Genomic DNA, 26,819 nt, shown 5'->3' with positions numbered 1-26,819 from the left:
AAATGACTTAGACTTTAAGAGGAAGATGCATTGAGAAAGGCTAATAAAGAAAAAGTAAATCCAACCACAGCATTTTTCCAGAATATAGATCACGTTTCTTATGATCTGAAAATGGCTCTCACTTATATTCCAATGATACTTATGTCATATAATTAGCATTTAAAGGGACAATTTACCCAAAAATTTTAATTCTGTTATAATTTACACTCCATTCACTTGTTCCAAAGCTGTTTGACTTTCTTTCCTCATTCATTAATTTTCTTGTCGGCTTAGTCCCTTTATTAATCCGTGGTCGCCACAGCGGAATGAACCGCCAACTTATCCAGCAAGTTTTTACGCAGCGGATGCCCTTCCAGCCGCAACCCATCTTTGGGAAACATCCACACACACATTCATACACACTCATACACTACAGACAATTTAGCCTACCCAATTCACCTGTACCGCATGTCTTTGGACTGTGGGGGAAACCGGAGCACCTGGAGGAAACCCATGCGGAGGCAGGGAACTTTCTTTCCTCTGTTGAGCACAAAAGAAGATATTTTGAAGAAAGCTGAAAACCCTTGACTTCCATTTATTTGTTTTTTCTAACTATGAAAGTCAATGGTTGCAGGTTTCCAGCTTTCTTTAAAATACTTTCTTTTGTGTTCAACAAAGCAAAGAAACTCATAAAGCTTTACATCTACTTGAGGGGTGAGTTAATAATTAGCACATTTTCAGTTTTGGGTGAACTATCCCTTTAAGCAAACAAAAATGTTCACATTTGAATTGTTGTTGTGAATGGTTTCAGTGTTCTTTCAGATAAATCGCTTTCATAATAAATGTTATTTAAATGTCCATTTGTTTGATACTTGATTAAAATTTTAGGGGATACTTCACCCAAAACAGAGCATTTGTTGCTGATTTTCAACATCATACAAGATATTGGTGACTTTTTTTTCCTTTAGCAGATAAATAAAGAAGATATTTAGTTAAAACTGTGGGTCTATGTGATTTTATAAAATGTAGGTCAACAGCTATCTGTACTTTGAGAGTTAAAGTATTAGTATACTGATGGACAAAAAAAATTACCTCAGAGCAAGTAAAAATTGCAGTCTTGGGTAACTTTTCTCTCTTAACATTTGTTGTGGGGTAGCTAAACACCTCTATATACACAGTATGCAAGTGTGCATGTGTATTTATATTATATAAAACAGTAATATGTTTATCCTTAAATCATAAAATGGAATTTATAGACCAAAGTGAATATGCAATTTTGACAGGGTGCAAGTTGTAAGGCCCTATTTACTAAACATATGCACTGCTAGTGTTTTTCAACCAATGATGAACTTCCGGTGGAAGCTTTATGTGTCTATTTTTGATTTCATATAGTTCCTTTTGCAGAAACGATGTTGTAATGTAATTCAAATATAATCAGTTAAATAGACTTAAGCATCCCTTTAGTTGTTAAAGTGTAAAAAAAAAGACAAAACAGCATTTTAACGCAGGCGCAGTCATTAGTAGCGCAGAAATTCCATTGAAAAACTGGGGTAAAATTAATTTCCATATTATAAAGACATGGTTTAGAAAAATCTAATTTAATGCAGTGCTTCTTGTTTGGTCTGATACCTACTTTATATCGTATCTCAGCCAGGCAGTGAAAATCGCTGTTTTTTTAAGGATATCAGACCTTAAACGCAATTAACCGGAAGCCCTGGGGCTGAAAATTAAAAGTCTGTGTGCATATTCCCAGTTTGTGACACTAAAAAAAAGCTGAAATACAGGACTGTTTCAGGAAAAATGGGATTAACAGGAAGCTGCAGTATTTTGAAAAGAATCAGAGGAAAAAAATGAAGTTTGGTAGACCTGGTAATGCGTGACTCTTGTGGGTTCCAAGATTTCTTTTAGTTCCTGAAGCAAATTAAAAATAACATGGCCTGGCATGATCTGTTCCTCTGGCACTTTAAATAACTGAATACAAAACCAAAATCCCCTTTTTACTGTGACACGTTGCAGCGCCTCAAGCAACAACTGCAGCCATTTCAAATGCAAAATTCAAGGTATGTTTTTTAGGTGTTAAATAATGGCGCAATTACCCATAAATTGAGGAGTGTGAACAATAGTAAGTTATGTCTGATTTATTTAAATAAAATAAGCCTCCTAAAATGCATATTCAATAAAATGAGGCACAAAGTTAACTGTCCACACCAATTTTTTACTGCACGTGTTTAGTAAATCCCGAAGGGACACTTTTAGCCCCCAAAAGACAGATTGGTGTTTTGTTTGTAAATCTTGCCTCTGATCTGCTGTGACTTATTTTTCAGAAAATGTTTTTTATTTAGTCTGTGGAACATGCTTTTTCAAGTGCGGAAGATACTGTTTTGGAAAACTAAGAAAACAATGATTATCTTCTTCACCCTGAATAGATCTTACTTCAACATCTTTTGTGTTTTGCAGTCTGTCAGTCAGCCAGTGGCAATCGTGCGTCGGTTCCCTTTCTCCTCTTCTCTGCAGAGGATGAGTGTGGTGACTGTAGGCCCAGCTGAACCTTCTCCTGTTGCTTTTATTAAAGGAGCCCCAGAGATGGTGGCCAGCTTCTGCCATAAAGAAAGTGGTGAGGACTTGACTTTTAAACCTTGTCCTGGTTCTTCTTTCACCTTGAGAAGAGTGAACAGGAGTATATGGAGCGCTGCCTGTTTATTTTTGCACTTACTCTTGTTCTGTCTTTGTGCCCTCCTTGTGACAGTGCCTTCTCATTTTTCACATACTCTCCGGGAGTATGCCAGCCAGGGCTTCAGGGTCCTTGGACTTGCCTACAAGCACCTCGCTAAAGAGACTGATCTGAGCACTGTTGAAAGGTCAGATGTTTTATATAATGTTTGATTGTTTAGAGTCAGTTAGATTTTTGTTGTGAATTCTTATTGAAGTCTTTCATACTCATAAATGCAAACTTTTATTGTATTAAATACAGTGTCAAAATAAGAAATGTTTCTACAATTTTAATCATCTAATCTGTATATTAATGTTTTAAAATGGGATTTATTCCTTTGATTCAAAACAATTTATAGAAATCATTACCATAGTTTTGTAGTTACTCACGTGATCAATCAGAATATATTCATTCATTTTCTTGTCGGCTTGGTCCCTCTATTAATCTGGGGTCGCCACAGCGGAATGAACCGCCAACTTATCCTGCAAGTTTTTACGCAACCCATCTCTGGGAAAATCAGAATATATATATGAACAATATCACACAAGTAGCAGTGCGAATATCGGCACTGGTGGGAGGTCTGCGTTAGTATCCTATCAGTGATGATATACAGCCATATCGCACTGCTACGCGTGTGACATTGCGTTTTTACAACAGTTTGACAGCATAATCGTGTATATAAAAAAATCTAAAACAGAGTGTCCTAAAATCTTTTTGTATGAGGAATTTCTTTCTTCAGCCATTCATTCACATCTGCAGCTGACGTCAGAACAGCAGAAACCATTACTAATTCACTAACGTCACTTTAGAGCTAGTGTTTAAATGATTCTCTAGCATAATGTCTAAAGTGATGACAAAACAGGTGATTTTGCTCACATTTTAAGATTATAAGGCTGAACAGCATGAAATGCCATCAGTTTACTGAGATGTCCAAGTAATTCTCAGTTGCAATTAGGAGATCACAATAATTAACCCCAACAAAAGCCAAAGCAGTGCAAAACACTACCAGACCACTGTTGTGTTTGAGATATGGAAAAAAGCTAAACGCTTGAGGGGATTTCTTCTTTCTTTCTTTTTACTGAACTAGTCTGTAGAAACAAAAACAGGAGACTAAATAGACATAAACAGATGGCCAACCACAAAGTAATTTAGGACTATCCAAAGAGTGGGCAACACAAAATGCATATATTCTTGATATGCGAGTCTGATCTCACATTCAGTATACTACAACTGCTATGGTATAAGTACAGCACTGCAACATACAAAAGAGAGAGATCGACTCGGAAAGTCACTTGCCAATTTCATATTTTGATCTGCTGTAGTTAGAAATTATGCTGAGTTTTTCTTATAATGCAGTCTCTGTCCCCTTCTTGTGGATGGACAACGTTTACCGTCTTTGCTCTGATCAATGACAGGCTGATGGATGTCGATGCTCTCTATCTACGAATTATAAATATTTGAAATAGGCACTATCCTTAAAAATTGACAACTGCATTCTCACCTAAAAAGCCAATATTTGTCAAGCTGTAGTGAGTTTATTGATTTGCTACTCTGTGGCGAAGTAATACAGAGGGGCTTGGAAGCTTTAGAAGTTCTGACATTGCAGAATATTGCATGGCTATCAGCCAAATAGGTACGAGAACCAGACAGAACTGTTGCAAAAATATAAATAAATAAATAAATAAATAAATAAATAAATAAATATTTACATATATTTATTTTGGAAGATCATGTGTCTCATATAATTAATATATAATAATTATATATGATTTTCTTTTTTTAATAGTTTGAACATTCTGATTTGCGCTGCACAGGAGACATTTTAATATATAAAATGATATAATTATATACAAGTGTTGAAAATTAAATTACTTTTTTTCTAGGATTTTCTTGCTCAACAGTTTTTTTTTTAACTCTGCATAAATTGGAAGCTGCGACTGTTTTTTGTTTTGTTATGCAGTTCTTGGAGAAAAAAATAGAACAAATATATTAAATGAGAAAACAGTGGATGTGGCTTGTTTTTTGTCTTTCTGTTAGCTGATTGGATGTGGTAAAGTAGGCATTTCATTCAGAAAGATCGGGAAATGGGTTTCGGGGTAGTTATTATAACAGGGACCTCCTCCTTGCCATTTCTGCATGTTTATGTTTGTTAACCACACCCAATACCTCAGACTTGGAATTTAACTAAAAGCAAACAGGAATTGCATTTTCAGATTTCAATTTTAGATTACAAGGGCAAACATTTTGTTAAAGAGATTTACAGATGAATTGTCACCACAAAACTAACAACGTGAGCTAACAAAATCCCAGCTGGGTCTGTTGGCATTTCTTTGTGGAGTTTGCATGTTCTCCCCGTGTTGGTGTGGGTTTCCTCCAGGTGCTCCAGTTTCCCCCACTGTCCAAAATCATGCGCTATATGTGAATTGAATAAACTAAATTGTCTGTAGTGTATGAGTGTGTATCTGAATGAGCGTGTATGGGTGTTTCCTAGTACTGGGTTGCAGCTGGAAGGGCATCTGCTGCATAAAACTGCTGGAATAGTTGGCAGTTCATTCCGATGTGGCGATCTCTGTCATTGAGACTAAGCCAAAGGAAAATGAATGAATGATTGAACGATATATACTTTAAAAAATGTTGGTTTTCCATTACATGTGGTTTTCTAATTTATTTAATAACATTATTATTATATACCATTTACATTTATGAATTCAATAATGATATAAGTCGAAATGTGTTGCTTAAAAAAAAACCTAAAGGTCAGGTTTTAATATGAATCAGCTGTGGATTAAATGTTTGCTTGTAGGGTGGAGGTGGAAAAAGGCATGAACTTCCTGGGTCTATTGGTGATGAAGAACCAAGTGAAGCCAGAAAGTGCTGAAGTCATTCAAACTTTAACTCTGGCACAGTTACGGCCTGTGATGGTTACAGGTACGTACAAAAATAATAAATGTTATAAAAAAACATTTAAAATCTTGTTTATAACCATGATTGCCTTTATGATTGACTGATTTAAAAGAACTGACACTAGAGATTGAAATGATTGTTGATGTTGGCCTTTCTCCTGGCTGTAAAGTGGAAATGCTTGGTCTCACAGTTTTTTCTGCCCTGTCAGGTGACAATATTCTCACTGCTGTGAACGTAGCACGTGTCTGTGGAATGGTGCCATTACATGAGAAGGTTATTTTCGTTCATGCATCGCCCCCTACTGCTGGTTCACAGGCCTCGCTGCAGTTTCATGAGGGAGAGGGAGCCACAGCCACCATTAATACTCAACAGACCATTGATATTCCAGTGCAGGTTTGCTTGCTTCACCTTTTAAGGGAAGCTTAGTTTTTACAAATTTAAGTGGATTGAACATAAAACTAATAAGTTAATGTAATTTCTTTATGTTGTTTTACCACAAAGCTATTTGTGGAACCCAACATTTTTTACAGGGTACTTCCCAGGCTCACTGAGAAGATTAGATTACATTAAGTTACCAATGTTGGGAAAAGTTACTTTTGAAAGTAATGCATTACAATTCTGAGTTACTCAATATTGCGTTACATTACTTTTGAGTTACTTTTCATTACCTTGCTGAGGCTTAATCTTTTTCAGAACTTGATTCTTTCTTCTTCTTTTTTTTTTTTGATAGAAGAGTTGTGCAGTTAACAAGGCATTGTATATTCTACACATTCAGTTACCTTTTAAAAAATCACATAAAATATTTTAGGATAAATATCTGAGAACTTCCTGACCCCATAACTGTACATGCTGTATATACAGTTTATTAAAAGTTTAAAGCAATGTGTTTGCTACTTTTGCACTATTTGTCTTAAGTACTGTGCATTAAGACAATCCTCTTTTCCTCAATGCGAACACATTCTTTCATTGTCATTGTGACTACTTTCATTTTAATTCAGCATTTTATTTTTTAAAAGCTAATTAATTAAAAAGTAACATTTTCAAAAAAATTACTCCAATATCGTTACTTATTTTTTAAAAGTAATGTGTTACTTTACTCGTAAAGAAAAAAGTGACATTATGTACCTTGCATTACTTGTAATGTGTTACCCCCAACACTGTACGTTACATTACATTTTTGTATTAGTTTTTAAAATGTTTTAAGCTTTCTAAATTGTGTTATGTTTGAATATGCAAATGAGGCCATATTTAATTAAATCTGTGATCATTTGCATATGTTTCTGGTACAAAACAATTATATTGGATGAAGTCAGGTTCATTTTTTTGTTTTGGAGAGTAGATTTTGGGTATCTCTTATTTTCTCACCATAATTCAGAAAATACTGCGAACAGACAGAAAAAATGATTATGTTGAAGTGTAATTGTAAAACTGTTATGTCTATATAAACAGGGAAATTATGTATGAACATGACTTTCTGTAAAAACCTTCAGAATAAACTCACAGCCTATAAAAATATAGAAGTATTGAAATCTATAGACACAAATTGATGAAGTGCGACATAAGAAACACTTCAGTATATTTTGAATATTTTTTTTGCATTTGACTGGAAAAATCTATATCTCTAAATTTTCAGGTGTATGAAACACTATTTTTTTACCTGCAGTGTCTCGCCTGTAGGGTGAAGTTCAACCAATAATGAAAATTCTGTCATAATTTACTCACACTTGTTATAAACCCGTTTAAGTTTATTTCCTCAAACACAAGATATATTTTGAAGTAATCCAAAGACATGTGGTACAGGTGAATGGGGTAGGCTAAATTGTTCATTGTGTATGTGTGTGAATAAGTGTGTAATGGTTGTTTTCCAGAGATGGGTTGCGGCAGGAAGGGCATCAGCTGCGTAAAAATGTGCTGGATAAGTTGGTGGTATATCCGCTGTGGCGACCCCGGATTAATAAATTGACTAATCCGCAAAGAAAATGAATGAATGAATGAAGAATAATAATAATAATAATAATAATAATAATAACACTGTATCGTTTTAATTGAGTAAATGGTTATAGAATGTACAATAAATCTTTAACCTTTAAGTTTAATTTATTGTGGCCAAATGCTTCAAATTCTTACAGCCGAGTCCTGAAAACATGCAAATAATAAACTTTCACTCTGAAGGTTAAAATCTGAAATGACTCCACTATATTGTTATATATCTAGTCAACTATAATCCCAGTTACATTGCAGAGCCCTGTGATGTGACTATTGCGAATGGTCACATTGCGATATCATTGCTGAAATGGTATATTTAGCAGCTCTAGTATGAATGCCAATAGTTACAGGTTTCGGCTTTCCTCAATATTATTTCGTGTTCAACAGGAGAAAAAAACTCAAACAGGTTTGAAAGAAGTAAAGAGTGCAAAAATTATGACAGAAATTTTAGATGTACTATCCCTTTAATAGACGTTACCAATGACACATCACCTGATAATACCCTATACAGAACAGCAAAAAAGAGATTAATATTTCCTCTTCCTGCATTGTAAGGGTCAGTACCAGAGCGCTGTTGGCTATCATCTGGCTATAAATGGGATGTCCTTTGCAGCACTTTGTGATCATTTCCCTGAATATCTACCCAAGGTGACTTGGATTGAGTTTTACAAATATTGATTCATTCCTGTTTTAGACTGGTAATGTGCGTTTTTTTTGAAGATTGCCAACAGCACTCTGCGTTTCTGTGTTTCAGGTTTTGATGAGGGGGACAATTTACGCCCGAATGACCCCTGAACAGAAAACCCAGCTGGTTAAAGCTCTGCAGAAACTCAAGTGAGTCCATGTTTAAAATTTGACAGTAAATGGAACTGAAAAAAGTAATGTACATTTGCTTAAAAGAATAGTTAATCTAATTATATACACTACGGGTCAAAAGGTTTTTTTTTTTAATCATAAATTTTATTTAATATTTTAAATAAAATTATTCTGTTCATCAAGGTGACATTTATTAAATGTAAAGAAATTGTTAAATACTTATTTAATAAATATTTATTTATTACTTATTGTATGTAGTTTCAAATGAAATGATTATTCCAGTCGTTATTGCTTTATTACTATTACCATTAATAATAATAATATTAATAATAATAATTAATATTTGATTGATCTCCCTGCATTCACGTGGGTTTCCTCTGGGTGCTTCGGTTTCCCCCATAGTCCGAAGAAGTGTGGTACAGGTGAATTGGGTAGGCTAAATTGTCTGTAGTGTATGAGTGTGTGTCTGAATGTGTGTGTGTGGATGTTTCCCAGAGATGGGTTGTGGCTGGAAGGGCATCCGCTGCGTAAAAATGTGCTGGATAAGTTGGCGGTTCATTCCGCTGTGGCGACACCGGATTAATAAAGAGACTAAGCCGACAAGAAAATGAATGAATGAATATTAGATTGATTTTTGAAGGATCATGTGACTCTGAAGGCTGGAGTAATGAAGCTGAACATTCATCTTTAAATCACTGGAATAAATGTTTAAATTAAATGATAAAGTACTTTTGAACAGTCATTTTATAGTGCCATAACATTTCTCAATTTTACAATTTGTACCGTGTGTTTAATGAAGAAAATGCAGCCTTGGTGAGCAGGAGAAGCTTATTTTAAAACATTTGAAAATCCTACTGACCCCAAACGTTTGACCGGTAGTGTATATATTTTTTTACGAGGGCTGCACAATTGATCATTTCGGCATCAATATTGCAAGGTGTAAATCTGTAAATGTCGAGTTGAGATTATAATAACCAACCACCACAGTTTTTTATTGTGTCATCTCAAAGTATAACTCTAGTAGAGTAAAATTGTTATATGTTTTTAAGACCTGTGACTTCAAGATTTCAAGCGAATTTAAACCAAGTTTGAAGAGTTACAAAAACTAATTGTATTTAATTAAAGTTGATTTTTGTTGGGTCATCTCAAAGTTTAATCCTAATAAAGTGAAAGATTTACCTTTTTTATTTTTTAAGACCTGTAAATGTGTAAGATTTTAAGCAAATTTAAGATTTAAGATTTTAAAGAGGTGGAAGATTTAACATAATTACTTGTATGTAATTGTTTATACAATGAAGACTACATATTATTATTTTACAAATAATTAATGATGCCTCAATTTATGTGCGTCAATATTGTTAGATTCCACAGAAAACAATAAAACAAGGTTTATTTCATTTGTATCTTTTGTTCAGTTTTATTTATCTATACTTGTAATGTGGCTATTAAATTTTATGCAGCTACTCCCCTACAAAATTATCTCAGGCCATGTTTACACTAATAGGTTTTAGTTTTAAAATTGATGGCATAGTTATGCCATCCCTCTACACTATGCTGGAGCTTTCGAGTGCCGAAAGCTGAGCTTTTTGAAAAAAACTGGGAGCTGTTTTCATTTTAAAATGCTGCTGCTCTGTGTCAGTGTGGATGGGGGGGAAAACAGAGACAACTGAAAATAGAGGTGGGGCTGCAGACGTTTGCCTGATTGAGACTTTTTTCTCAATATTATTAAGTAGCCTACTCACAGTTTGGTCTTGCATCCTCTCCTTAAGTTCAAGTTGGATATGGAAAACAAACTCCCGAGGTCATGGCGGGTAAATCTTCAAAGGGAACAGTGTACTTTATAACCTTATTCACATCACCCTGGATACATGAAATCCCCCAAAACATGATATGAAGAACTCCTCCTGTTTTCATTTTGATATTAGCAACTTAACAGACACCAAAAATGTTGAGGCGTTGTGTAGCTGCATATTTATATGACCGTCATCTTCACTGTATGCATATTTATATAGCATTACTGCCTCTTTCATATTTTCAATAAAAAATGAAAGCACATTCTTTTGCTGAATATCAGTTTTAATAATCACTAATGGCCATTGTAAAAGTAAAACGTACCATAAGTTAATACTTTATAGGAAATAAATGCAAGCAATCAGTCAAATATGCAGAATCACTGTACATGGTTACATAAATTAATAATATAATAATATATTAACTTATCTTTGTGCTCAGCTAGCCTGTTACCTGAGAACAAGTAAAAGATTTAAAAAACCAAAGTCGAGGAGAATGTCATTGGATAGAGAACAAGATGAATTAAATATCACGTTTAACAAATATAGTGAGATTAGTTCCATTGGTAGATCCTTGATGTGCAAACCGACGTGCACAGCTCTTATCGCTGCAGTGCATGCCAGAATGTGTGTGTGGTCACTAATGTGCGTTTTCAGTCGAATAGTGTGGATGGAGATCTGTTCAGAAATGCTGGGTGAAACACCTGTGTGGATGCAGATCCTTTTCGGTATTTTAAAACTAAAACGTATTAGTGTAAACGGGGCCTCAGTCAATATAAAATTCTGAATTCTTTCCAAATAGAGCTAAAGTGATTTTGTGAAATTATATTTATATACAAATATATATTGCAGGCAAACTTATCTATTATTTTTCCAACTTTGTGCAGCTCTAATTTTTACTCGGCTTCAGGTGGTTTCAAATGTTGATGAACACAAAAGAAGATATTTTAAAGAATGGAAACCAGTGGCTATTGACATCCATAGTAGAAAGAAGTACTAGTACAAGTGAGCACTGGTTTTGAACTTTCTTCAAAATATCTTCCCTTGTGTTCATTAGAAGAAAGAAGCAATACGTTTGTAATAAGTGGAGTGGCAGTAAAAGTTTTCATATTGGAGTGAACTATCCCTTATAAGGATCATTTGTTAAAATGACAGCAGTAATGTAAATATGAAAAATGTGATTGATAAATGAATATGAGTGATTGTGCTAGCATGGCTTTTTAACACTCATTTCTGCTGGTTTCTGTGCAGTTACAGGGTGGGCATGTGTGGCGACGGAGCCAATGACTGTGGAGCTCTGCGGGCTGCAGATGTGGGAGTGTCCTTGTCTGAGGCTGAGGCATCTGTTGCGTCTCCCTTCACATCCAAATCTGACAACATCAGCTGCGTGCCTTTACTCATCAAGTAAATGACACGTTGTTATGTTGTTATCTATTCGATAAAGTGTATTGTGTTTTGGACTTCAGGATTTATCATAATATCCTTATTTAATAATGTTGATTTAATAAATATCTATTTATTTCATTTCAAGTATTTGAACTTATTATTATCGTTATTAATTTAGAATTATTATTATTATTTAATTGTACTAATAATTACATAAAATAATATTTATTATTTTACTGTTCTTATTATTAACAAAATTATTGAATTTGAGTATTAGTATTTATAAAATATTAATAATTTATTATTATTATTTATTATTATTGTTATAGCGCTGTAATTGTAATGTAATTGTATATATTAAAATTCATTATAATTTTACTGCCAATAATAATAATAATAATAATAATAAGACAAAGAAGATTTTTTTAAAAATTGATATAATAAAAAAATCTTAATATATAATAGTATTTTAGAAGTATTTGAATTTATTATATATATATATATATATATATATATATATATATTCTTTTTTATATATAACAATAATCAATATAAAATTATGGTTAATTCATTTTATATATTAAAATTTATCAATTTTAATATTATTATTATTATAAAAGTTAATAATAATAAGAAAAATTTGGGCATTTATAAATAATAACAATAATAATTACTATTATTATATAACAATAATTGTGTGACTTGTTTGTTTGAAATGAAATCTTTGAAACAGGGAGGGCAGGTGTTCACTGGTGACGTCATTCAGCCTCTTCAAGTACATGGCCTTATACAGTCTCATCCAGTTTGCCTCTGTACTGATTCTCTACACGGTGAGTGTTTTTTTTTTACCCGTCTTCTTTTAATTCATCAGATAAAATTAATTCCAAATATACAGTTATATAATATGAATGTTAAAAAAATCTTATATGTGCTGAAGGAGAAAACCAACCTGGGTGACCTGCAGTTTCTGTTCTTTGATTTGGTGTTGGTGACGGTGTTGGCTATCCTGATGGGGCGAGGAGGACCCAGTAATGATCTTCACCCTCAGCGTCCTGCTGCAAGTCTGCTGTCTCTGCCAGTCCTGGCCAGTTTACTGATGCACACCGTACTGCTGATCCTGGCTCAGGTCTCTGGCCTGCTTATTACTATGTCACAAGACTGGTAAGTGACAGAGATCTCAAATTCAGAGAGCATTAGAAATCTTTGCAGTCTTTTTACAGCGTTTGTTTGTGTTTTTAGGTATGTGCCTCTAAATTCCACCAGGACAGGTGCTGCAAACCTGCCCAACATGGAGGACACAAGTGTATTTGCTGTATCTGGCTTTCAGTATATCATCATGTCTGTCGTAATAACTAAAGGATTTCCATACAAAAAGCCGCTTTATCACAATGGTGAGAATTTAAATTATATATGCATATATCAGTAATTATTTTTAAAATACTTTAGTTAAAATACTTTTTTGTCAAAATACTTTTAAAAACATAGTGTTGTGATTTTACTCCAATAATAATTTATATTTAGAACCATAATTATTATGAAAATAAATATTATGGGGTTGTTAATAATAGTGTTTTTTATTATCAATAACATTGATTTAATTTTTTTCTTTATTATTATTTTATGAATAACTCCAAGAGTGACAATTATAACAACAATAATATAAATAATAATTCCAATATTAGTCTTGTTATTAATAGTTATCACTTAGTAAGTACTATTAAATTATTATCAATTAGAACGTTTTATCTGTACATTTTAAACAAGAATAAATATTATCTATTTATTAAATTTTCATGTAACTGTCGTAACTTGTAATGTGAAAACGAAAATTACAAAATCAAGAAAATGTACTGTAAATCTTTATCATTAATTTAGTTAATAATTTTCCTGTATTTAATTATTATGAATAATTGTATTAATAAATAAATTAATAAAACATTGTAAATAAACAGAGTAAATAATAAGTAATGAGATGAGTGATGTGCATATATTTAGTGATGACAAAATGATATGCATATATCAGTTATAAAAAAAAAATACTTTTCATAGTATAATGATCATAATTATTTTAGTCCAATGTTAATTTATATTTATAACAGTAATTATAATGAAAATTAGTATTATAGGATTGTTAATAATAGTATTTTTTATTATCAGTAACATTGATATTGTTTTTAACTATATATTTATATCTATATTTCATTAATAAATCCAAGAGCGACAACTACAACATTATTAGTATTATTGTTGTTGTTGTTGTTATATCATTGTTCTTGATAATAGTTATCATTTAATAATTACTTTATCATATTATCAATAAGAATTTTATATCTGTACATTTTATATTTGTATATTACAAAAAAATCAATATATCATTTAAATGTTTTATTATTGTTAATTAAACAGGATTATTTATTATCTATTTATTAAATATTAGGAAATTGGATTGATCAAATTTTAATAAAGCTGTCAACATATTTTGGGAAAATTATATTTTTGAAAAATCAAGAAAATGTATTTTAAATCTTTCTTAATAATTTTATTTTTCATTTTAATTATTTAAAATTAATAATTTTATTATCTAGGGTTTTGAAAGAAAAATAAAGGAGTAAACTCATAAAAACTTTCTTTCCAGTAAATCTGGCAGGATTCAGACATTTCAAGCAGTCGATAGCCCATTTTTTACATAGCCTTATTTATGTATATCAATTAATATTTGGATGTAAACGTGATTCAGTTTCACATTTTAATGTATTAAATTTGTTAAAAAACAATGTTATAAACCGAGTAAGTATTAATTCCCAATGACTAGAGCCAGACAGAATCTGCAGACATTTTTTGCTATTTCTGCAGAGAATTTTGGTAAAAGTCTGTGGATTTCTGCGGAATTATTTTGGGAGTATCATAACTGAAACCTTAATATATGAAATAAAAAATAATATCTTTTAAACTTTTATTTAATGTTTAAAATGCAAATCCAATTAGATTCACTTTATTTGGTCAAATAAAGCAAGTTTGTCTTATAATGTGTCTACTAAAAGACAGAAAATAATACTGTACAAACTGCATTGTACATAAATCAGATGAACATTTCACATTAGTTAATAATATTACTAAAATTGATAAAAAAAAACTAAATAAATTTAGATTTACACACATTTACTCAAGTAAATAAACAGAATTAATGATGGACAAAAAATCAGCGGAATTCTGCACGCACTGATTCCGGTTGGGCCCACCAATGACCTATTCATGATAACCTACATTGAGCAGTTCATTAATTATTAACTATGTTATTTTTTATATATACATTTGTCTTGTTTCTTCTCAGTATTGTTCGTATGTGCTCTGGTCTTCCTCTTTGCTCTCATGAGTTGGCTAGTGCTTTTCCGTCACACCATCATCCACCGTGTGCTGTCGCTCTATGACATCACTGACATGAGTTACAAACTCCTGCTAGTAGCCATCGCTGCGCTAAACTTCTTCATATGCTTCTTACTCGAGGTACAAACAAACAAACACATGCACTGTGCACATCTAACAAAAATACATCCGAAACACACTCTTAGTAACTCATCTTTTATTCTTTTTTATATCCACAGTTTTTCATTGACCAAGGTGCCCTGAACTGCCTTCGAAACCTCAGAGGAAAACGCGAGTCCAAAAAGCAGTACAAGCGTCTGAACGTCCAGCTTACAGAAACACCGTCATGGCCGCCGCTGAACCAGCCTTTGTTCCCTTCACAGAGCTCCGTCATCAGCATTAGCTAACCCCGGCCTCCACTTTAGCATTTGGGGCTCTCCTGATACACATTTCCAGGGTCGCCAAAGATCTGATACCACGTCTCAGTGCCGTAGTGAGGTATGAGTACCAGATGCCATACTTGTCTGCCTATTATATATGGCGCAAAACTTCTGATGCAGAAACCAGAGTGAGGTAAAGATCACTTTTGGAGATCGTGTTTCTTATTTTAATGAATAAAAACTTTTGAGTATTTTTTTTTGGTGTACTGATTTAATTTAGAAGAGCACTGGAAAGAGATTGCTTGAGGTTTATGCAATTTATATATGCAAGTGATCGCTAGGGCTGCGCGATTCAGGGAAAATATCTAATTCCAATTTTAAAAAATAAATTACATTTTTTTTATTATAAATTTTTTTATTTATTTTTTATTGCAGTTTCGATTTGATTTACGATTAAATCTTGTAGTCGAGCTTTAGCTAAATATTCTGTTGCTTCTTACTGCTAAAATGCAGCGTGTGTTAGCTTAAAAAAACAAACTAAAAAGATATTAACTTACTCCAACTTCTTTTCGAATTAGTTTTTAAACATTCAGAAATTAAACGCTCATTTTTCTGTAGAGCAAAGGTGGTGAGTTATGGCCTTAGTTATCTCCTGGTGGCTTCGTGTTGTTTTAACAGCCGCAAACAACTCTGATATTGTACTTTGCTGTTGCTAGCTACTATAATGTGTGTCACTGGCCATATGTTTAGTTGACTTTTTAGCAAGACACTACTCAGATAGCTGTGGTGCTTTTTTGGGTGCTGGTTGTTGTATTTCCTCATGCTGTGGCAACAATTCTGCAATAGCTCTATCAAATAACCAGTTTTTGTTTGATTTCTGAGACTTTGAAAGCCAAATATTTCCATGTTACCGACGTGCTGTTTTTCTTGGATTTCACTTGTTCAGGCTTTCCTCTTTGTTTTATTGTGGGCGTTCCGCATAGTCCAGTCACACAATTCTGATTGGGCTTAACAAAAGTGTGCTCAGCTGCTCACTCAATTGGATAGTAAGACTGTCACACACAGACGACAGTTACACATTTACTCTGGATGGAGAAAATTATATAGTACATATATATTTCATATCGTAGCCTCTTGCAATTAGCTAATTGCAACGTTTTAAATTGCAATTGTGATTCGATTTTGATTAATCGCCCTAGTGATCGGTTCATACCTAAAAAAAATGTAAAGTCTTGAGAAGTAAACAAAAGAGTTTAAAATGCTGAACACTTTGTTTAACATATTAAAAAAAATTGTTGAGTACATGCTATTTAAAGGGATAGTTCAACCCCTCAAAAATAAAAATTCTGTCGGCAATGGTGTAGTGGTTAGTGCGTTGACACATGGTTCTCACAGCGACCCGAGTTCATTTTCCGCCTCGAGGTCAATGCCAATCCTTTCCCTCTATGCTTCCCACACTTTCCTGTCAAATACTCTCTACCATCCTATACATTAAAAGGTAAAAACCACGAAAAAAGTATTATTAAAAATAATAATAAAAAATTTTAAATTCTGCCACCATTTAACCACCTCTGACTTTTTTATTTATTTATTTTTTTAACAGAAATTTGGTTAGAAGATGTTACAAACTGCTAACCATTGACCATTTAAAACCATCGACTTCCATAGTAGGAAAGACAAATACTATAGAAATCAATGGTTACCGTTTCCCAACATTTGTTGAAATTTATTCTTGTGTATTCAACAGAACAAAAATAAGCTCAAATAGGTTTGGAACAAGTCAGGGTGGAGTAAATGATGACAGAATTTTCTTTCTTTTATTCCTTTAATTTTGGCTAATTTTATCTTAATTTGCACATTAAGCAAAATTATGATTATTTTTTTCCTTTCCTGTTTGATGTACAGGGTGGGCCATTTATATGGATACATCTTAATAAACTTATTGGGAATTTCACAAGAAAAACAATGGCGTACTTGGTTTTAAACGTAACTTTATTCTTTCATGAGTTATTTACAAGCTCCCTCACAAATACTAATGTGCCACAAACAGGAGGTTAATATAACCAACCATTCCCATTTTATTAAGGTGTATCCATGTACATGGCCCACCCTGTAATGTAACATTTTCTATTATAGTTTTCCCAAAATTGAATTTATTTAAATATGAATTTCATGGATAATAATGGTGTCGTTTTCAAAAATATTGAATTTGAAAACATATTGAAAATAATACATGAAAATGTAAGTAGTTTTAAGTGTTTAGCCTATATGAGCCCTGAAAAACAAACCTTTATCCTATAGACCATTATTCCTTGAGCAAATCAATTCGGCACACTGTCATATGACAGTAACTGCCCTTCAAGTTAGTTACAACGATTATGAAAAAACATAAATCGAGATGAAATGATTATTGCATCATATACCGGCCCCTTTCCAGTTGTACAAGTGTTGCTCTGTAAAGCTCTGTTTCACATGAAAATGACTAAGAGCATGTGCTGTAATGCAACAGATTACGTGTAACAGATGCGCATCATTCATTGGTGTACATTCAAAGCATTCATTTTTTTAACAGCGCAAAAGAGATCGCATACTGTGTGTGCGCGCGCTCAGCCTCAGGGATGAGCAGTGCACACACATCTGAAGTCATCTTAATGCGAGCGCTTTAATGGTCAAATAGATGCAAATTTGTGTCAAAATGCTGTGTTTAGTGATTCATATTAACCCTCATTTAGGTAATAAACAAACAAGAATCAAAAGACATGTCAAAGTGAAACCATAAATCACAACCGCACTGCCCTTAAAGTGACTGCGCAATATGCCTACTGACGACTGTTTTTGTCATTAATCAAACAACAAAAGGAGAAAGTCACTCACTGTTCTTGACTGAAGGACTTTTGTAGCTGTAATTAAAGTTTTTTTCTTACAGTGAAGATGCTTACAGCAGTTTGTTTCATTTTTATTCTATTGTATTAGTTCCCTTTCCTTATTTACAGGGAGGAAAATAACTGTATATACAGCTGAAGTCAAAATTATTAGCCCTCCTGAATTATTAGCAACTAAACAATAGTTTTAATAACTCATATCTAATAATTGATTTATTTTATATGTACTATGATGACAGAACATAATATTTGACTACATATTTTTCAAAATACAAGTATTCAGCTTAAAGTGCAATCCAAATGCCATATTAGGGTAATTAGGCCAGTTATTGTATAACAGTGGTTTTTTATGCAGCCAAAAAATATAAAAAAACAAAAACAAATATTGCTTAAGAGGTCTAATAATATTGACCCTAGGTTTCAAAATATTTAAACCTGCTTTTATTCTAGCCAATACAAATAAGAAGGAAAAAATATAGGAAATACTGCAAAAATATTCCATTTGAATCAGGAAATATTCATTAAAAAAATTCACAGGAGGGCGAATAATTTTGACTTCAACTGTATATCTAATTTATACAATTATGACTAAAATAATCATGATAGTTTTTTTCTCATAATCGAGCAGCCCTGCTTATAGATGTATTATACATTATGCACTCCTTTACAGAATCTTTCCAGTCAGTCTAAAATGATAGATTCTTCACAAGCATTATTCAACTCCTCTAGTGAAATTGTATTCATGTCACAATATATATCGCAGAATAAAAAAAAATATAGCAATGTTCGATTTTTCCAATATCCTGCAGCCAGGATAACCATAAAACCATATTTGTTATTAGTAATATGCCTTGCTAAGCACTTCATTTACACTTTAAAGTAGATAACCCGGTCAAATAGTGTCCTAAACCATAAGTCAACATTAAGCTCATTTACAATATGTATACATTTCAATATCAAAACATTGACAGTTATGATGGTTTTGTGGTCCAGAGTCACATTTAAAAAGTGGATTAACATAAGATTAAACATTTAACAAACAGTATCCAGAGGCATTATTTAAAAAGTCTTTATTAAATGGGCATTTTGAAAAGTATTTACAGGCAGATTTCTGTGTTTTCAGGCAGGGCATGACAAACCCGTCTGGTCTGATTTTTTTACAGCACAATGGGTGAACGATGACACGTCAGATTAAAGGGTATTTTCATAAACTGCAGGAGTTATGAGATTTCATTCGTGGACAGCACAGAAAAGTAAATTAGAAAAAGAAATAAACAGGGAGTTACAGTCAAGAAAAGTAGTAGTATGGCTCCTCATATATAGACACTGTATTGCAAGAGCCAAAGCAACTAGATCAACTGACTTAACACTTTCAATAACAAGTTGCTTAGTTAAGCCACTGGTGCGGCGCACACACACACACACATTTCTCTTAGGTTTCAATAAACATTAAATAAACTCTTATAGGATATTCTGTAGTCATAGATGAGTTTTCAAATGATCTTGAAGCCATACTTCATCATGTACGCTTAACATTGCACCATCATTCAGTTAAAAAAAACAACAAAAAAAAACCTATCCAGCAATACACAACTTCATTCATTCGCTCATAATTCCTCACAACAACCTGAGTTCCTACATAAGTAAATAAATCAAAAAGAGAGAGAAGAAAATGGCCAACAGCAGATTTAAGAAAGTGAGACGAGGGAAGCCAGCAAAACCTGTTTTTTTTTTTTATCTCTCCTCGTTTCACCCTCTCTTCAGTTCTTCCCAGCACGACAAATATTTACACAACTCATCTTTTCCGTTAAAATGCACAGGTCTAAAAACGACTACCTTTAAATCATATTATAAAAGGCATAGAAACGGCTTAAAAATGTGATTGTTGCACTCGTTTAACTCTCTACTTATGTTTTTGTTTTTATTCGTTTTACTTTATGTAGAAATCAGGACAGTCAGAGGAAGACCCATGAATAAAACATAAGAAAAACAACAACAGATAACCGTAAACAATAAAGAAAGTCAGCTCGAGTTTCCACAACATACCTTCCTTACCCATTTAAAAACATATGGCAATTAGCAGACCGGTAATAACCAAAATAATTAAAACAAAAGACAAACACAAGCAATACAAAAAGCTGGAGAGAACAGTGTGGAAGGGAGGTTTGAGTAATTGGTGAGATTTCTAGAATTATTGCTGAAGGAAGCTGGTGCCTTTCTTCTGTTGCTTCTAGCACGCTTGTTTCTTCCATCCCAAATGTCTTTTCAGAGGATTTTGCTTACATGAGGTGAGGAAGGGACGATAGTTCTGTTTCATTTCTCTCCATTTTCATTTAATTTTTAAGGGATTTCGTTGGGGCTGGACATCACAGTGAGCAGTGTCCGGAGGCGAGGTCCTCATCACAGTGTAAAAAGCAGGGAAAGTTTCCCACATCTGCTTCGCTAGATCGTGTTTCTTTCCCCCGGTACATTCCACACAGGCCGTGCTGGATTCGAGAGGGTTTTTTATATTTCTTTGAAGAACATCCCACATCCTAAATATTGATAAAAATGATTTGAATTTAAACCCTAATCTGGGAGACCCTCGCTCGCCTCTTCTGGTCTCCCAGGAAAGGCTGTTATTCCTATCTGCGCTGGTGGTGAAAGCCTTGTGTACCGTCTGGACCTGCTGGCTGTCGAACCACATGGTTTCCTGGTCTGTTTTCCTCTGAAAGTGTATGGCTGCTTCCCCGTGGAGATCTGGTTGAAGATAGACAATGTGTAAAATGTACAAATTAAAGCACTTTGTTTTTTTGTTTGTAGCAGTTATGGCTGAAGCCTTAGATCTAAAATAGAGCTGTGGTGGAAAATTGTTCCAGAAATCAATTTTTAGTTTTTTTAAAATGCACCGCTGTTCTGTTTTGAATTGATCCTGAGCTTGATTTTTAAATCTAATATCAATATACTTCTAGATTCCCATGGTTGCACATTTCTGCTGTGTGATTGGCCCTTAGATCAATAAGATAAAAAAAAAGTAAAAAAAAGTCCAGAGCTTATCATTGTTGGCATCATTGGCAATCTGATATAATATAATTTATCCCTAGTATATAGAGATAAAAGCCAAGTATATGCATGTCCCTATCACAGAGAAGTGCAATAAATTAAGTTAATTTTATGTGCAGCATGCACAGGTTATCCAAATCTGACCAATCAGATGGGGCCTTTACTTTACCTCTGACAACAGCCAAAAAGAATCAGACTTTCAGTCATTCATGGTGTTTTAAAGTCGAAATGTTTGTACATTAATATAGTTTTTAATTTTTACATTAAATTATTTCAGAAAAATATCTATTACCTGTTGATTTTAGTATGAACATTACATAAATGATGTTTATAAATTGCTGATAAAATAGCGTTTTGCATGTTAGTTATATCATATTAAATATGGAGATTAGCAATCATCACATATTTTCCCGGTATCGTGCAACCCTATTTTAATGTCTATCTTTTTAAAATCCATTTAATGACAACTTTTAGTAGTAGTAAATTACAGTTTTCACAAAATTACTTAACAAAAAAAAACTGATCAAAAGAAATCTGTCGAGCAGAAAAATTAGCACATCAAAAGGATTTCTAATGGATCATGTGACACTGAAAACTGAAGCTTAAAGAGTGCAACAGACCGGTTCTAGATATAAAAACTCTTATTATTCTTTTACATTAACTAATATAAACCTTTAAACACAGATACATTGTGAGCTATAAGTTTTTTAATTGTTTGTATATATATTTGTACAGTTACAGTAGTTATTCATTCAATTCTTATAGTTAAATCGGTGGGCGTTGAATTTGAGCAGAGAAACTAGTTAACCCAAGATTAGGCCCACACGAAATCCGCAGATTTTTAGCCCATGATTGAGTCTATGTATTTACTTGTGTAAATTTTTCTCATTTACAGAATTTTTTTTTTTTTTTTTACAAAATTCTCCATAGAAATAGCAAAAAATGTCTAAAAATGTCCCTACCCATGAAGATATAAAAAAAAATCCATTAATCAGAGTAACAGCTTGCAAAACACTTTAGACCCACTTCCATAAAGCATTGCAAATGACTCAAAGATACAGCTTTATAATTCTTGTATATATGTACTGTATATATACACTTGCATATTTTTAATATGTATTTTTAAATTTCTCATTGGACTGTCACTCACTATACAACAGGAATTGTAGTTATTTCCCTCATTAGCTGTCAAGTACACTTTTTGTCAGATTTTCATATAATTATTTGCATCGCATCAAAGTTTGCTATGCAATTATTATTTATCATTGTGTTGTGATTCAACTTGTAACTTCAAGTTTACGAGTTGTTTCTAGTTCAAATATTTAAAAATTCTTAAAACAGGGAGCATTTTCTAGACAAGCAAAATATCGTCTTTTTCAGAAATAATAAGTCAAATTGAGAAAATGTCTACCAGGGTGAGAAAAAATATTTGAGAAATAAAATTATTAAGCTTACCCCATTGACAGATTATTAAGCTTGTTTTTGCTTGTCTAAATGCTTCTTGATTTACTAATTTTTAGACATTTGGACTAGAAACGAGACTCAATCTCTAAAGTAAAAAAGCAGTTTTTGCAGTGTAAAATACTCATGGGAAAAATACCTCCAAAACCTGCACGGCTGAAAAAGTGAGTGGACACTAATGCACTGCGTATAATCGCATACAGTGCTCAGCATATACAAGAACACCCTCATAAACCTCTCTTTTAAATTCATATTTTTAACAGGAAGCTATACAATATTATGTGTGCATATACATTAGATTAGTCAGTACTGAAGCCAAATCAGGAGCTTATCTAACAAAAGTACTTGCGTTAACAGTCAAAAAAAAAACTAGTACATCCACATTTATATGTTATAGAAAAACAAAATACAAATTTTAAAAAAGAGGAAAAATCAACAGAAGCCATTTTTTGCAATATTTTGCTTGAATTGAATTGTATTATCTTTTACTTTCTAAATATGTTTGGTGACTAAAATATTATTTTAATAAATATATCTGTTTAATAAATCTGTTTTGTTTAAATACACTAAAATACATTGCATATATTCACTGGTAAATGGAGAAAAATATTAATTTTCAAAATGGGGTGTCCTCAATTACGCTGAGTACTTTACATATATAGATGTCATGGAGGGAATCCATGGAAAAGTTTATAGAAGATCACTCAAAATCAGTGTTCGCTGTCAGAGCCTCTATATATGGCGGGTCAGTATTTTTACCGGTCTGAATTGGGTCTCTCCTGTGGCGTGTCATCAGGAGTTGCACTGCCGAGGATTCTCTTCCTGGCCTCTGCGTATTCTGCCTCTCGCTGAGCTAAGGATTTCACTTGCGGGGAGGGTCGAGTCTGCAGCGCAGATGATCCTAAAGATCCATTACTGGAGGGTCGCTTCAAAATACGGATCTGAGGTGGGGGTGCGGCGGGGAGGGAATCGTCCTGAATTACGATTGCTGTTCTCATTGGAGAGCGACTCGAACTGCCACTTGAAAGTCTGATAGATCATCAAAAAAATGATTAGAGTACAAAAGGAGCACACTGAGAAAAACATAACATCATCTCTCAGGGATGACCACACATACCTTTCTTTTTGACTGATTCTAAGTTTTTCCTCTAGTCTCCTCTCCATTTCCTAAGTTCAAAGTCAACATAAAATTGTATTAACATTTGACAGAAGTAATACAGCATAAATCAATCTACCAAAACAGTAATAGATGAGACGCGATGAGGAGGGGCTTCTGAAGCAACAGCAAGTTTCAATTTCACAGAGTTATTTATACATCCTTAGTGCAGCGGCTAAATTAATGACAGGGCCGAATTACAGACTGCTGCTTGAGTAAGTAGACAATATGAGGTTTCTCTAAACAGACTTGGGGGAACGGTGTGTTTATGGAGCATAATGTTACTACAAGACAAAGGCTGAATCGCTGCAGAGAAAGTAGGATACTGGGGGAACAGTTTAGACTTCTGTCAAATAGCACATTCTGTCATTTCTTTGCACACATTTTAGTTCTTATCTGTTTTTTACACTGCTATATATGCAATCTATCACTGCATATTGCTCAAATACAGTATTATAAAGTTATGTAAATATATGAGACCACTTGATTTTCATTTACTGGATTTATTAGGTATAGGTCTGAGTAAAATGTTAGTACCTGTTTTATTCTAAAAAGGACTGATGACATTTTACTTCATACAAATATTAGACAATCATAACAAATGTTTTCAAGTATGATTGAAAATAAGGGTTATTGCCCCAAATATTAATTTCTTAACTTCTCTAAAGGTAAAATGCTGGACCAGTGACTCACTGAATATGAATCATGTCACATCCAATCACAAAACTGCGGTAAAGTTGATTTTACATTCACACATTCAGTTTCTCAATCATATATTTTCTGAAAAAGTTTTATTTTGCAAATTCTAAATAGTGAAATCATATTAGCAACAAACAACTATCAAGGTACAACATTATTCACAGTCAAATAAACTGTGCTTATGTTGTTTTCAAGTTATCCTTGCATGCTATTTCAGACTTAATATTCAAAGTGCCATGATTAACAATATAGGGAGCATGTCACAAGTTTACACTGAACTGAACTTTACCTCAATAAACAAGCACTGAAAATTTACATTCAACCATTTGGCAGACGAATTCAAAGCAAATTACAAATGACAAAAATAAAATTAATATTTATATATTTTTGGGGGGTTGAGTAATTAGTAGTTTACAAAATCAAACAAAAATGACATTTTGCACAAACTATAAACCATAAATCTTGTGAAAGATCTTAATGTAGTATTGTAATGCTCCCGATAGCTTTGTGTTTGTAAATAAAGAGAGAAACGCGAGGGAGATGTATAAGATACCAAAGGTACAAAAGTTTGCGATTCTTTTAGGACCTTTAAACAGAGATCAATTAATTTAATTACATTTTAATCAAACTTTAAAGGGATTTAACTATGAAAAAAGTTAATGTTTCGTATAATTACCTTAAAAGTTATATAAATAAATTAAAAATGCAATTTGCTGATATCTTGCACACCTGTAGGCAGAATAGTCTCAATTATCATTTACAAGACCCACACTTTACCATATCAGTTTTTGGATAAATCTTACATTTTAACACTAATTCAAAACAAAAACTAATAATGAGAAACTATATCTTCACTTGCAAACACACTGTCCCGGGCCAACATTTACGGCAAACCCCGACACACACTGAAACTTCAGAGAACCGCCTGTTGACTGTCTGAATGTGGACTATCCCACATACACACTCCGCTGCTTCCAAATCCTATTTCCGCATAAAATCGACTCGAAACATGATAAAACGACACTGTTACAGTCCTTTCGCTACGATACCCAAGTGGTATCGGCCCGTTTGTCAGCCATCTTTGGTTTCTTACGCGATGGCAAAGAACGATTTGTCTCCTTTATATTCAGCAGAAGTTACCCGGCTAAAACTAGCATTAGTTAGCAGCCAGTTTGGTTTCATTATGTCATCACCTTAAAGCACAGATTGTTATATACGGCGCACAACCGCGATGTTACACCACTTGTTATCTCTATTTTCCTTAAGTGATTTGAAGTAAAAATTATCCCACATCTGTTTCGGGACCAGTTTCCCTTTAACTGCGGCCTACCTCCCAACTCTACATACACAGGCGTGACTAGCGAGTTAGCATGAAGCCAGTGGTATGAATCAGCCTAATGCTCCATGCGAGGCTCTCCACACTGAAACGACACTTTGTGGAAGCGAGAGGAAAGCGCGGATATCGTATATTTACCCCGCTGTCGGCAGCCTCTTCCCAGCTCTCGGCGACCTCCTCATCATCCATGATTCCACTCTTGGCTAACTAGGGGCTTCCCTCAGTCCGCACGCTAACGCACATTTTCCCTCTACAGCGTCTGTGAGCCGCTTAGAGGCGAAATCTTGCACAGTAGCGCCACCTGCTGCAAGGAGGATAGACGAGCGTTTGTGGATCGTAGAAATACTTTATAAAAGTTCCAAACAAATCAGTAATTTCACTGCTATGAAGAGTTCAGATGCATAAACCTCTAGTCGTCTAAATTTCCTCATAAAATAAGTATGTTTTTCAGGTATGTGTTGAGGTGTTTCACTTTAAGCACATTGAGGACGGTTGCTAAGTGGTTAGCGCTGTCGACTCACAGCAAGAAGGTTGCTGGAGCCAGTTGGCATTTCTGTGTGGAGTTTGCATGTTCTCTCCATGTGTACTGGTTTTTTCCCACAGTCCAAAGACATGCTAGACCATTTTGAGGGATGTAAACAAAAACAAAGGTCCTAACGTATTTCTTGTTTTACATTTTTAAAATCTATAGCCTCTGAAAATATAAAAAGAGCTATATATATATATATATATATATATATATATATATATATATATATATATATATATATATATATATATATATATATATATATAATGTTATAATAGCTGTTTTAGCATTAAGTTATGATTAAATTGACTCTTGTTGTTACAGTTAAATAGTTTAATTACAAGCAGGAAATGTTCATGGGCCAATGACATGACCACATTGAAATGGTCTACAGGTGAAT

The 26,819-nt window shown here is 33.4% G+C and overlaps 2 protein-coding genes across 3 annotated transcripts in view; one reads left to right on the top strand and one right to left on the bottom strand.

Moving 5' to 3' along the window:
* atp13a2 (ATPase cation transporting 13A2) overlaps positions 1-16,670 on the top strand; it is a 31,689-nt gene extending 15,019 nt beyond the window's left edge. The window contains 12 exon segments of one of the 2 annotated variants that reach the window (NM_001080037.1): positions 2,437-2,593; positions 2,726-2,837; positions 5,493-5,617; positions 5,802-5,986; positions 8,135-8,227; positions 8,334-8,413; positions 11,437-11,589; positions 12,305-12,401; positions 12,509-12,732; positions 12,811-12,962; positions 14,903-15,075; positions 15,174-16,670. In NM_001080037.1, coding sequence (NP_001073506.1) covers positions 2,437-2,593; positions 2,726-2,837; positions 5,493-5,617; positions 5,802-5,986; positions 8,135-8,227; positions 8,334-8,413; positions 11,437-11,589; positions 12,305-12,401; positions 12,509-12,732; positions 12,811-12,962; positions 14,903-15,075; positions 15,174-15,341 — 1,719 coding nt within the window. In that variant the 3' untranslated portion in view covers positions 15,342-16,670. 2 annotated transcript variants of the gene reach the window in all.
* A 3,250-nt stretch (positions 16,671-19,920) lies between these two features.
* Positions 19,921-26,136, bottom strand: szrd1 (SUZ RNA binding domain containing 1). The gene is given in 4 exon segments (NM_001030076.2): positions 19,921-20,935; positions 23,459-23,728; positions 23,817-23,866; positions 26,029-26,136. Coding segments are annotated over 4 exon segments (486 nt in total). The 5' UTR covers positions 26,080-26,136; the 3' UTR covers positions 19,921-20,820.
* Between the last annotated feature and the right edge of the window lie 683 nt (positions 26,137-26,819).

The sequence above is a fragment of the Danio rerio genome, chromosome 23 (assembly GCF_049306965.1).
Source record: "Danio rerio strain Tuebingen ecotype United States chromosome 23, GRCz12tu, whole genome shotgun sequence".
In the NCBI taxonomy this organism is placed as follows: Eukaryota; Metazoa; Chordata; class Actinopteri; order Cypriniformes; family Danionidae; genus Danio; species Danio rerio.
This window is presented reverse-complemented; position numbering and strand designations above follow the sequence as displayed.